The sequence below is a fragment of the Malus domestica genome, chromosome 14 (assembly GCF_042453785.1).
Source record: "Malus domestica chromosome 14, GDT2T_hap1".
Classification (NCBI taxonomy): domain Eukaryota; kingdom Viridiplantae; phylum Streptophyta; class Magnoliopsida; order Rosales; family Rosaceae; genus Malus; species Malus domestica.
Genome location: NC_091674.1, coordinates 24,674,877 through 24,688,676, shown reverse-complemented (window position 1 = coordinate 24,688,676; position 13,800 = coordinate 24,674,877). Strand labels below are relative to the sequence as shown.

At 38.6% G+C, this 13,800-nt stretch overlaps 3 protein-coding genes across 3 annotated transcripts; 1 reads left to right on the top strand and 2 right to left on the bottom strand.

The window, feature by feature from the left end:
• The first annotated feature begins 825 nt into the window (after nt 1–825).
• On the top strand, nt 826–4,668 carry LOC103455017 (probable aspartyl aminopeptidase). Its single transcript, XM_008394611.4, has 11 exons — nt 826–1,163; nt 1,256–1,391; nt 1,575–1,653; nt 1,789–1,991; nt 2,111–2,180; nt 2,372–2,494; nt 2,764–2,919; nt 3,305–3,478; nt 3,735–3,809; nt 3,887–4,027; nt 4,175–4,668. Exons 1-11 carry the CDS (start codon nt 1,082–1,084, stop codon nt 4,394–4,396), a joined length of 1,461 nt encoding a protein of 486 aa, XP_008392833.3. The 5' UTR covers nt 826–1,081; the 3' UTR covers nt 4,397–4,668.
• Nucleotides 4,669–5,109: 441 nt separating this feature from the next.
• LOC103415174 (adenylate kinase 4) lies at nt 5,110–7,999 on the bottom strand. Its single transcript, XM_008353524.3, has 6 exons — nt 7,635–7,999; nt 6,651–6,796; nt 6,419–6,538; nt 6,140–6,307; nt 5,794–5,883; nt 5,110–5,419 (listed from the first exon to the last, which is right to left on the bottom strand). The coding sequence occupies exons 1-6, from the start codon at nt 7,753–7,755 to the stop codon at nt 5,318–5,320; spliced, it is 747 nt and encodes a 248-aa protein (XP_008351746.1). The 5' UTR covers nt 7,756–7,999; the 3' UTR covers nt 5,110–5,317.
• Nucleotides 8,000–8,857: 858 nt separating this feature from the next.
• LOC103455020 (nucleolar protein 56-like) lies at nt 8,858–12,542 on the bottom strand. Its single transcript, XM_008394613.4, has 8 exons — nt 11,996–12,542; nt 11,179–11,393; nt 10,876–11,033; nt 10,578–10,765; nt 10,232–10,484; nt 9,956–10,104; nt 9,714–9,848; nt 8,858–9,517 (listed from the first exon to the last, which is right to left on the bottom strand). The coding sequence occupies exons 1-8, from the start codon at nt 12,198–12,200 to the stop codon at nt 9,177–9,179; spliced, it is 1,644 nt and encodes a 547-aa protein (XP_008392835.3). The 5' UTR covers nt 12,201–12,542; the 3' UTR covers nt 8,858–9,176.
• Between the last annotated feature and the right edge of the window lie 1,258 nt (nt 12,543–13,800).

Below are 13,800 nucleotides of genomic sequence, written 5' to 3'. Positions count from 1 at the left end.
CCAAATTTTTTGTGGTATTATATTTTAAATTGTGTCAATTAATTACTTAGTCAATGGCATGTGGTTTTTAATTTTTCTATTTTTTATTTGGTCACTTACATGATAGGGCTGGAAAAAATTCCCGAAAATCCCAAACCAAACCGAAAAAGTCCCAAACCCAAACCGAAAAATCCCAAACCAAAACCATCCTGAAGTTCGGGAATCCCATCCCGAAAAATACCGAAATTTTCGATATGGGATTGGTTTCCAAATCCCATTTGTTTGGTAATCCTGAAAAATACCGAAGTATTCGGTTTCCTATTGACTTTTGGGTTTTGGTTCTTGAAAACCATTGCCATGGTTGCTGACTACTCTTCACAATACACTTACTCTACAAATAGAGATGATGAAGATAGTGAAAATTTTGAACCTCATATGAACACTATGTGGTACTAAGTCACTCATGTATCTTACCATACAATGTATAAAGTGTAAAATATTGTACTAATTCATTATATATAAATGATTATGGTGTGTTTAAACTTCTTTCATTAATTACTACATATTTTCTACATTCACAATGTTTGACAGCTCGCTATATAATCAACTTAAATCAGTTAAATCCATCATGCAATGCATTTCCTTCCAATTTTTTGTGATAAACTAATAGATAATTGACTAAATAAACATCTTGCAAAGTTTCAATAAAAATTTCCAAGTTTTTCTTACAATTTCCGTGGTTTCCATGTAATTTTTATCGATATCGATATTATCCCGATATTTCTATCGATATTTCTGTATTTTCGGACTACCGATATTTCCGATATTACCGATATTTTCTTCTTGGTTTTAATTGATTCGGTGTAAAAGCGATATTCCTAGAATTATTTATAATATGAACCGTTTAAAGTTTTATAAATCACGCGAACAGATTCGGGTTGCCGGGATTCAGCAAATAAATTCGCACGCAAACCGATTCTGGTTGCCGGGATTCAACAAATAAATTCGCACGCAGAGTCAGAACGATCCACTGAACAAGAACTATATCACTAGGAGACTTAGAGAGCGCGTTACTGAGTCGGCTCAGCCCAGCACAGCGGATATGGCAAAGCAAGAACCAAACTCCGTCGTCTCTGATCTCATCAGCTTCCTAAACGCCGCCCCCACCGCCTTCCACGCCGTCGGTAAAAACCCAAATCCCCTTATTTGCTTAATTTCAATCCAAAGTTCGTTGCTTTTGGTAATTGTTTGTTATCTGGTTCGATTTCTTCTGCAGACGAGGCGAAGAAGCTGCTGCGAAGCGCGGGGTACGAGCAAGTTTTGGAGAGGGAGGATTGGAAATTGGAAACTGGTAAAAAGTATTTCTTCACCAGGAATTACTCCACCATTGTTGCTTTCGCAATCGGAAAAAAGTACGCTCAGTTTTTTTCATTGTTTAGCGCTTTTAAATCGAGCCTGCTTGTTTGTTTTCATTGATTTAAGCTTCGTTTGATGTCGAGAAATTCATGGGAGAGGTGATGGAGTTGAAAGTTTTGATCTTTTCGGGTTTAATTATTCGGAAAGCTAAAATGTGTATGGGGTATGCTTATGTATAGGTATGTTGCTGGAAACGGATTTCATATGGTTGGTGCTCATACTGATAGTCCTTGTCTCAAATTGAAACCGGTTTCCAAGGTATTGTCTCGATTTGTTTGAATTTGAATTTGATTGTTACGAAAAGGAGCTGATAAGCCTGAAATGATCACAATTAACAAATGGATATGGTGTGGAAAAATTTGAACGGTTTTGGAATATGGACGGCTTGTGCAGGTTGCTAAAGGCGGGTTCTTGGAAGTGGGTGTCCAAACTTATGGTAGTGGCTTGTGGCATACATGGTTCGACCGTGACTTGACGATTGCAGGCAGGGTGATAGTGACAGAAGAAAAGGATGGCTCTGTTTCGTATTCACATAAACTTGTTAGAATTGAGGAGCCCATAATGCGGATCCCTACTCTGGCAATTCACTTAGACAGGTAATCACGCTATGATGCATGACTGATACTGAAATTAATATGCATTAGTGATTCTTTTTCTTTAGCTAAATTATTTCTGCTTTCTCACTTTCAAGTATATTTTCATCGTCCTTTGGCAGGGATGTTAAAGATGCATTCAAGGTGAATGCACAGACGCATCTTCTTCCCGTCTTGGCAACGGCAGTCAAGGTAATCTTGGAATCACATCATATACGTTGTTATACCCATGCTCATTAGATCTAACGAGGATGGTATTTAGTATCTGAAAGTGGAGTAACTACTGAATTTTCTTGCATAGTTTATCATAGAATTGTCAATTTTCCTTCCTTCCTATTCACTTGTGCTTTCTTTTACCAAAAAAAAAAAAACTTTTTATGTAGGCCGAGCTCAATAAAGTGGTTGCTGAAGATGGTGGGGCTAATAGTGATGCTCAGAATGATGGGAAGAAATCCAATGAGAAAACAACCTCAATTGCATCGAAGCATCACTCACTTCTACTACAGGTCAGTAATTCTTGAACCTAGGCTTTCTATTTGACCTTGGAGAATCAGTTGGCCTTTTGGTTGATTTCATATACATGAACAAATTAGCAGATGATAAGACAACTATTACTCATTTAGATCCCAGCAATAAGTTCAATTCTAAAATAACATAACGGGGCGGGGTTGCGCGCTAGCCGAGTGCTGTAGGTGCACAAGAGTACAGTTTCAACTTTGGGTATGCTGTTATGGTGATTATAATATTATAGTGATTTTCTCTTTCTTTCTTCCAGCTACTTGCAGATCAGCTTGGATGTGAACCGGAACATATATCTGATTTTGAATTGCAAGCATGTGATACTCAACCAAGCATAATAGCTGGTGCCGCAAAAGAATTTATTTTCTCAGGAAGGCTTGATAATCTTTGCATGTCATTTTGTTCTCTTAAGGTAAGAAACTTTTTTAAAGTTTGTTAAGGCTTTATCTTTCTGTCAAGATTCCAGTTGTAGGTTAGTTCTCTTCTCTACTGTATACTACCCGTATGCTTTCGTATATTTTTTTTTTTTGGTTTGGTATTACGTTAAAGTATAGAGGTCGCACTTGGTGCGATGGCAAGTGCCTTCGCCCATGAGCGGTAGGTCTCGGGTTCGAGACTTGGGAGCAGCCTCTCCATAAATGGGGGTAAGGCTAGCCGACATTCACCTCTCCCAGACCCTGCGTAAAGCAGGAGCCTTGTGCACTGGGTACGAAGGTATTACGTTAAAGTATATTGTACTATGTTGTTGCAATATGGAGCAGCTGATTCTTATTTCTTACTTTATTGCTTACTTCCAGGCATTGATAGATGCAACATCTTCTGATAGCAACCTTGAAGATGAGTCTGGTGTTAGAATGGTGGCTTTGTTTGATCATGAGGAGGTCGGATCTGATTCTGCCCAGGGCGCTGGGTCTCCAGCCATGTTGAATACTCTTTCACGAATTACAAGCTCCTTCACCACAGATTCTAAGGTAGTGACTCTTTGATGTCAAATTGTATGGTATTGTCCCTATTGGATTTGGTAACTACAGTTTTTCTTTAATAGTCCAGACTACTCAGTAGTGCGGAAAATAAACGGTCTGGAATGTATTGAAGAAATACTAGCTTACTTGTCAATCTAATGGATATAAAGCCGGACTATTGAAGACTTACCCTAGTAACTATGTTTTCATCAGGAAAGTTTGTTTTTTATACACTGCACTGTTTTTTTTTTTCTCGTTTCCCAAGCTGCTCGAGAAAGCTATTCAGAGGAGCTTTCTTGTATCTGCTGACATGGCACATGCCTTACATCCTAATTATATGGTATGTTTGTTCAATGTACTAACAATTTTCTCAGTGCTGTTACTTTTGCTCAATATTAACCGAGGGATCTAATTCAGGACAAACACGAAGAGAATCACCAACCCAAGTTGCATGGGGGCCTTGTGATCAAACACAATGCAAATCAACGCTACGCAACCAATGCCGTCACTGCATTAATATTCAGGGAGATAGCAAGGAATCACAGCCTTCCTGTCCAGGTCAGCCTCTCCCTACGATTTGTATTCTAGCTGTGAAAGTTAAATAACTGAAACCGAGCACACTTTCTGTTAATGTCAATCTACGGCGAGAGAGCTGATGTGATACAAATAATTTGATTAATATCATAGAGTTTGCTTCAAATGCAGGACTTTGTAGTTCGTAATGACATGGCATGCGGTTCGACCATCGGTCCCATTCTGGCAAGTGGAGTGGGAATACGAACAGTTGATGTAGGTGCACCACAGCTGTCGATGCACAGCATACGAGAAATGTGTGCTGTTGATGATGTGAAGCATTCATACGAGCATTTCAAAGCCTTCTTCCAGGAGTTCACTCATCTGGATGCAAAGATTAAAGTAGACGCGTAGGTCTATGGTCCTCCAGTCTTCGTCGTCCTTGGAAGTTCATACGAGGAGTTTGCTAGTTGCTCGTGGCGTGTTTGACCATCAGTGTGTAAAGATGGTTAGCAATGTATCATGCAGTGCTGGACTTATTGGCATTAGGCCGAAGTCACGAATTTTACCATCACCAGGGACGCAATACCGGCCGTATTGCAAGTTTAACCAATAACATGATGTTATGCTATGCTATGTGTTTTAACTTTCTCACGTTGCAGTGATACTACCGCCACTGTTGTGTACCTGTACCCAATGTGAGAAACCCTCTCCTCCCGCTATGCCAGCTAGGCCTTATCGGTCTACACAACACTTAGAGTTCAACTTCAACCCAACACTAATTCATCAAAATCCGACTTTAAGAAATTCCATTTTGTACGGTTGAAAAATCGCAAGGAGACTCTTTGAACTCTCTACCACCTTGTGTTTTTGCACAATGTTTTATAGCGCTCGCACAGGAATTAGCACTAAACTGCAGGGTGTCAAAAAGTTTATGAAGAGTTCAACTTTGAGAGTGTCTCCTCCTTCGCATTTCTCTGTCCGGTTTAATCGAGCAACAGCACATTGAGAAAAGCATTGCACTATGTCAGCGGCAATCTTCGCAGTACAAGCGACAGCACATAGAGAAAAACATCGCACGACAAAATAGAGGTAGCACTGCAGCAAAGTAATGAACAAAACTAAACTGCCACTAAAATTCATAATTCTTATTTCACAAGTTACTCCTCTCATTAAACTCTCAAGAGTTGACAGCAGCCGGTACTATCAATATAAAATTCAACAAAACATGCGCAGAATCGGCGGATTCAATTGTATGTCAGAAAACAAATGAACAAAAAAAGAACTAGGACTTTTGGATAAATTATCCAAGCCAAGGGGCAAGGGGACCCTGTTCTACGACGAGAGCACTTTATGAACCTCGGAAGTGACCTCTTGAGGAGGTTTCTCCGCTTGAAGATTGGCAACAATGCCTTTCTGGGAATAATAGCCAATAACCTGCACATCAAAATAACGAGCCCCGTTACAGAAAATAATGAGAAGCAAAACGAAAACATACGAAACATGAAATGGTGTAATAAACAAGCAATTTGAAAAAAAAAATATCCAACACTAAAATAAAAAAACAGCGACGGGGAGGATTTTGCACCGGAACAAATAATATAACAATTCGCAGAAGTATCAGTTCAGAAACAATGGTTAAAATATCGCTGCACAACCATGAGACATTTCAAGCACATACTGCCTCAGGTCTTTAGATTATCATAGACAACTTGCTACAGTTCTACGGAGAACATACAAGTAAAAAAAGACACCTCAAAAAGAAAAAACACATAATTATTGCCTCCCCAAATGTAAGGAAGAAGCCATACCGGTTCAGTTTGCTTGTGAAATGCTTCCAGCCTTGACTTGAGAACTGCTGCAGTATCATCCTTACGTTGAATCAAAGGTTCTCCAGTTACCTTGAACAAAACAAGGAGCAAGGGAAGCATATGCTTATTCAGCACAACTTTTCCAAAGATAATTGAAGCTCGTGCAGAGTATGATACAAACAAATTAACATAACACTAGCTACTAATATTTTTAAATCACTTGATTGTTACATCCGACATTATGCTGTTTTCCTTTTTAGCCAAATATCCTTGCCCGTCTCTCTTCTAATATTTTTGGATGCACAATGTTTTTCTAATACCAAAAGGAAAGATATTGCCCCCTTACATCATCAACACCAGGTGCCTTGGGTGGCGCAAATTTCGTGTGGTAGGATCTACCACTGGATGGGTGTATCCAGCGACCAGTAATCCTCTCTTCCAAGATTGCATCATCAACTGCAAAGTTGAGCACCTTATCAATCTTAGCTCCCTGCTTTTTCAGCATCTCATCTAGCTGCATTCAAAGAAATATAACCTTTCTTTAGAGCGCAAGGGCACACAAACACAAGATACTTTTGAACATATACCTACTGTAACATATACACAGATGCCAAAGAATGCAGACCTTCTCTGCTTGGACCACAGTCCTTGGAAATCCATCAAGAATGAAACCTTTCTGACATGAAGGCTTCTTCATTGCTTCATCTATGATGCCAACAACCAAGTCATCGGAAACAAGCTCTCCCTGAATAGAGTGACATAACACCATATCAGAAATTTATTGCGTGATATAAGGAGTTAAGAACACAGTCCAAAGAAAAAAATTCATGGTAAAATAACATATAAAAAGGAGTCACCTTATCCATAGCCTCTTTAGCTTTAACCCCAAGAGGAGTCTTAGCAGAAACAGCGGCTCTCAACATATCACCAGTAGCCAAGTGGCACAAGCAATAGTCATCCTTAATTATAGGTGATTGGGTACCTTTCCCTGATCCGGGTGGGCCTGTACCATACAAATTGTACGATTACACACATGAAAACATTCAAGAAAAGAAAGGAAGAAGAATTCCTTCAATAGAAATACTGCTAACTGTAAGAACATTCTTCAAGCATCAACCAAATTGGTCCTTCATGCATCATAACCGAAAGAAGCAACAAAGTAAAGACATCCAAAACTCATAGTTTTTCCCCATCTTCCTTCTCGAGGAGGCAAAGGTGGGGGTAAAATCTGAATCTAGAACATACATATTGACACACACAGGGATACCTACATGAGTATGCAATGTACTAACAGGTGGCATGCCGGCATGCCAGAATTCGCCATCATGACATCCTTTGGAAACGAATGTCTCAGCATTTCGCTGCATAATATAGAATACAATGGCAAGAGAAAAAGAACCGGATATGAATTGACAATTGAGCACCCTATCTTATTACATCTTAAGAAAAACAACAAAACAAAACAATCTTAATCAAACTATCAAACATCCCGAAACCCCAATCGATATTTGGTTTATTAGCACGAGTGCAAAAGGGCAATAACCAAATCAGTCAAGCCACTTTCAGCAACCTTATCTTCTTCATTAGTTATTTTCTATCTGTTTCAAACATTTGATGGGATTTTCCTACATTTTCTCACTAACCGATCAGTCAGGATTGAGAACCGAAATTGGAACAATAATTCACACATCAATTAGCAAAAACAAAAAAAACACCAAACTTTGAATCTACAAAAGCATGCAATTCTCGGATCTGGGTTGTTCTTAAAAATCAAAACTTGACCCGAAATTGAGAGCCAGAAGAACAAAAAATAAGAGCTTTAATGGAGAATAAAGAGTCACCGATGAGAATGAGGCGCTTGTCGGCCTTGGTGGAGCATTTCATGCGGCGGAGGAGCTCGGTCATGAGATCGACGGAGGGCACATCTTCCAGGTTCGCTGCTACCGCGGAGCTGCCCGCCATGGCTGATTGTTTCTCTGTGGTTTTAGGGTAGGGTTTTCTCTCTCTAGATTTACGGTAAGAGTGCGCAGAGAGAGAGAGAGAGAGAGAGAGAGAGAGAGGGAGTTGGGTTGTGTGTTTAAGGTGTGGGGTGGTGGTTGTACTTTGTTCGGACTTCGGACCCTCCAATGCTTCGAACTCAAGCAGCCGTTTTACCTACCTAGGTCTGTTGAATTACCTTTTTACCCCTGTCCCTTGGTTCTGCTTTGAAATAAATAATAATTTTCTTTTGTTTTTTTGTTTATGATAATGAAATACAAGAAATTTTGAATGGGCAAATGGCCCCAAACTACACGATGAGTCATCTTATTAGATGTCGTCATTCGCTGTAATTTAGTGACTCTCAGTTACAAATGCAAATAAATACTAACAGACATGAATAAGATAATATTTAAAACAAATGGAAATGAATTTGAAGTAAGAAATTATGAATGGGTAAATAGGCATTATTGTAATAAGGAGTCAAAAGGACAAAAGCAAAGTCAAATTTTGATTGCTTAATTAGCTTAGTAAAATATAGAGAAAAAGTCAAAAAAATATGAATGGAAAAATAGCATTGCAGCTAAATACACGATGAGTCATCTTGATACAATATTACATATCATCATATACAGAAATTCCGTAATCGAGAATTCAGTGACTCTCGGTTACAAATACACATAAGACTAAAAAGTAAAGTCAAATTATGATTTGCTTAATTAGCTTAGTAAAATATAGAGAAAATGTCAAAATTTGAAAAACCAGAGATGGAAAATGTAAAAAAAGAATAAAAAATAGTGAAGAATTTTGATTTTAACACTTTAACTTCTTTAAAAGAAATTGTTCCATGAGGATTGAATGACAAGGAATTGCAAATATTGAAACATAAACAGCACCTTGAGAAACACAGGTCGAGTCATGCATTCACCAAACAAAACCATGTGAAATCAATTCCATCGGTTGCTCGTCTGCTCTTCCTAGCTCGTCTAGCTGCTGAACTTCCGGCAGAGTTCCAGTGGCAGCTAGGAATCGAGCTTTCGAGCTTTGCTTCTCGCACCAAATGAATCGCATGATAAGCACTAGCATATAACCATAAACACAAACAGCTTTATATAACAAAATCATTGTCAAAAACCTACGTTCAACTGCAATTTCTATTGACTGCACGTCTAGATCTTTGAGTTCACAGACAGAATCCGCAAAAACACCGACACTCATATTCTATCAACTTAAGATAAGAGTGCAACTAGAAAGGTTACTACTACATAGAGAGCATTAGAACATGGTTTATGCTGATAACATAAAAACCTACTAAGGAAACCGTAGACATCGTCAAAACAACATAATGGCAGCAAGCCGGGATATCCACGAGCCCCTTGAGTACCAAGAACAACGTTAGTTGTAATTTAGTCACTGTCTTCACTTTTAGATTTCTTCTTCTTCTTCTTGACATCACTGGGAGCCTGTAGATCGTCTCCATTCTCCTGTTTGCTCTTCTTCTTCTTCTTCTTGGCCATTCCATCCTCCTCGGCATGTCCATTATTCGCATCCTCCATGGTTTGATCCTCCTGATCCAATTTTCTCTTGTCCTTCTTCTTCTTCTTCTTTTCAGATTTACCCTCAGCGGCATCTCCATTTGCAGTGGCAGCTGGTTCATCCACAGCCATAGCATCACCATTATCTACAGATTTTGATTTCTTTTTCTTGCTTTTCTTCACCGAAGCTTCTTCTGTTTCCATCTCTGTATCTATTACATACAAGTAAACTATCAAAGTTACACGCCAGAAAGCAAGTCTACCAACATTTTATGTCAAATCAAAGGTTGATCCCAGTTCTCATACAATATAATTTGACAGATTCATGACCAAAAATACGATATATTCCGATGGTTGTATTGATGTCCTGTAAAAAACTCTTAAGACCATACTCTCTTAGTTACACACCTTTGCTTTGAGTACTCTCAATTGCAGATTTCATGACATCAATGTTTTTGCGAGGTGCAACACCCTTGTCATAAAAGTCAAGTCGCTCCTCAACTTGTTCACGAAGTTTCTCCCCAAAAGCAGTAGTGCTACTATCTGAACCACAGAAAGTCGCAACAAAACTATTTATGCAGGAAAAACCATGCTGCGCAAGAAAAGAAAAGCTAGACAACCAATACTGTATGAGGAAGGCTCAAAGTCACCTGCAAAGCAATCAATGCGAGAAGCAATAGAGCACTTGTTTGCAAGATAACGAGCCATTCGGCCCTTGTTCCGTGCAGATGCTCGACCAATAAAAGATGAATGGAATATCAGTCCATATTTGGGTGTGTTTCCCCTGGTTTTTAGTGCCCTGAGGAGAAGAACAAAAGAGTCAACCAAAGGGCTTAAAATGAATCCAGAGGGCATTTTTACTTGTTTCTTGTCATACAGGACCAACTTTTACGTAACATCTTGAGGGAAAGTGAGTGTAAAACTACCTGAAGAGAGCCTTCTCTGCGCCTAGGATCTGAAGGGTAGAAGAAGGGCATTTAGCCAAATTTGTAAGACTACCAGCATGAGAAATCAAACGCGCTCCAACTACTTCACCAATTAAAGAGGCCAAATTGGGAGCAATGTCATTCATTTTAGAAACCAGATAGTCATAAAGCCTTTTCCTGTACTCGGCTAGGTCCATCACCTTCTGTGCAAATTGCTGAACGTTCATCAAGTCAAGTGGAGACAAATCTTGCCCTGTGAAAAAATTAAAACAAACATAACAATAAGGAAAATGAATGAATTGATAGAGAAACAGATAAATGAAAGGCATATATTATGGAATCCTACCCATGGAGGCTTTGGCTGCTTCTATAATCTCCTTTGCCTTATCTTCGTCTCCAACAAGGTCAGTTAAATCTGATAGATTGTCTTCAGACAGTGTTGACTTGTCTTTAATATATTTTGACACTTTGGCATAGAGATAATTGTCATTGACGATCTTCACCAATTCAGGAAAATGCCAAGAGTACCATTCTCTGCAGAGAAGGGATAAACAAGAATACACAAAAATATTATATCTTCAGTAAAATCCCAATTCAAATTACTGAACTTTGAATATGAAGGTGCACAAATGCCAGTATCATACCTGACTCTCATGGAGAAGGAATTGATATCCTTATCAAGGGTATCTAGAAGGAAGATTGCTTGAATCACCATATTGTCAACTCGGTTGACATTGAACTTGACCTTGGCCCTGCTGTAACTGTGCCCTAGACCAAGCTGGGCTTTCTCTAAGTCTCCAGGCTAGGGTAAGGAAAGAACGAAAATCAAAAAGTGAAAGATACAAATTCTAAAGGCAATGTCTTTACATCATAAACCCACAAAATATAGCAAACAAGAACACCTATGAATTTATTATACAACGAAATAGGATTTGTTGAATTCAAACCTTTAGACTCTTGAGAAGAGTAGTAAAATGTAGTCGGACGCCACGAATCAACTCAAGGACAAACTCATTACTTTGGCATGGAATTTTAGTCTCTTCAAATATGTGTGACCCGATCTTAGGTTCGGAAACTCCCAAACTGAACTTTGGCTTCTTACCTTCCTTGACTGTTGGGAGATTTTTTTCCAAAAATTTTCTTAGTTCATCAGTCATAACCCCTGAAACGCAACCACAACAAATAAGCAAAACCCTTTGTGTTGAAGGAACCTCACCAACCCAAATTAAAAGAGTAAACTTCATTTAAACACACCAAGCAAATCAAGAGAGGCAACACTATACTTCAACTATCAACATTAGTAAATTGTACAATCTACTAACCCAATTGAAATTCCACATATGCATTACGAGACAAACTAGCAAGTTTTCCGAAGCATAAGGGAGAAGGGAACATATTGAACTTGGGGACCTTAACACAACTAGGCAGCTCAACAAGGCTCCAATATCTTATATTTTTGCAAGTTTTCACAAGTTTTCATGTAAACGCAGGAAGCTGGTTCAATTGGGTCAAAATTTTCGTCATTTCTCAATAATCGATAGCGAAAACAGTAGATAATTGAATGCCAGCCCAATACATGCATAACTTATTTTCCTTCAATTTCCCATCAACCAAACAGAAAAACAATCACACAAACAGTTACAGAACAATGTTCAAACTTAATATTCAAACAGAAACAAAGCCAATAAAAAATCCTAATCATTGTAATCAATACAAACATAATCAAATAAAAAACCCTAAAAGAAACAAGCTTTCATTCTTTACCTTCAGAGACTGAGTTGCATTGGTTAAGGGCGTCGAGGGCCGACTCGAATGGATCGAAAGCTGCGAGCTGGACCACCTTCCCGAACCGGTTGATATCCGAAATGGAGCTCCGGACCGCCTCGGTGTTCTGCCCGATTTGGTCGATGCCATGAGCGAGGAACAGAGAGTAGCCTGAAGCTGATTCGTAGAGCAGGTAGAGCGCCATGAAGAACGCGAAACGGCGGCGTTCAGGGCTTCGGCTTTGTCCGTGGAACCCTCACTTTCTCTCTCTAGAACCGTCAGAATCGGCGGTGGAGAGAGGGGAGGAGAGCTGAAATTCGTGGGGGTTAGGGTTTAGGGTTTTTTCAGCGAGGAAGAAGTGGGTTGGGTTATGTAGGTGGCGGTAGGTCGTTTATGTCCGTTCGATGTGTATAATGGGTTTAATGCTTGGTGAATCTAACGGTCGTGAGGCGTGGGTCCCGAGAAGTGAGCTTGGAGGTGTGTGTAGGGTGGCGAATTTGGTTGTTTGGATAGCCCACATATTTCAGGATTATTTGGGAATTGGGGTTCTTCGCTTTAGACAATTTTTTATTTTTTTTAAAATAGGAAAAATTAGTGGCAAATCACGGTTATCCATTTCTTTGGAAATTTGGAAGAGTAACCATATTTTAGATCAAATATAGAATTATAGACATTATTTTAGTTTTATGATAATTCTAATCAAAACTTGATGTAAAAGTACTAATATACCCTTAATGACAAAAAAAATCCTCATTGCTCTTAACCATGAAAAAACAACAATTAATTAAGATCTTGAAACATAAAAGAGGTGCCTCTTGAATACTATCCAGTACCCCTACTCTCGAACCCCTCCATTTCCTACACTCCTTTTTAATCAATATAAACCCATATACATATATATATATATATATATATATATGTATGTATATAGATACTGAGTAGATATTGATATTCAAATGTAATCAGAGAACATAAAAAATGAAGATAACCTGGTAAACTAAACATAAAACCATGAGAAATCGACAAACGGGGCTCTTTTGGTTTAGGGTGAGAAGCCAGATGGTTGCGAGAGAGTTTAAAAGAGGTTTTGTTTTTGTTGCGAGAAACTCTAATATTAAGGATATATTAGTACTTTTACATCAAGTTTTGGTTAGAATTATCATAAAACTAAAATGGTGGTTATAATTTTATATAGGGTCTAAAATATGGTTACTTTTCCAAATTTCCCCACCCCTTTCGGGGGCCGGGACTCACAGAGACATTTCAGCCTCCCTTAACTACAAGTCTAGCTTCCAGACCAACAACGGGTTTTGAATCCGAGACCTCCAGTTTTAGTTTTAAGGAAGTCATGTAATCCGGTATTTACCACTAAACCACCATCTCGTGGTTGCTTTAGACAAATTGAGGATATCTATGTTCCGGTTTAATAATGGTACAATATGTTTTTCTTTTGTTTTTTATCTTAACTAATCAAGTAATTAATTATTACAAAACCGAAACAGTATTGAGATTCTTCCTAAATCGTCAAACCAAGCAAAACCAACTACTCACTAACAGTTTGGTTTGATTTAATTTCATCTCTAATTTTAGTTCAAACAAACTAAACCGCACCGCTTACAGTTTATTAACATAACTATAACTTAAACGTTAGATCGATCTGAAATGGACGAAGCCACCCTATGTTAAATTGATTTTTCACTTTTAAGATCAACTCACTACAAAATCATTATTTTCATTTTCTACACACCAATCTTCCTCACTCATTTTTCTCCTCCTCTCATTTCTCCTCACACCAAAGGGCTGCC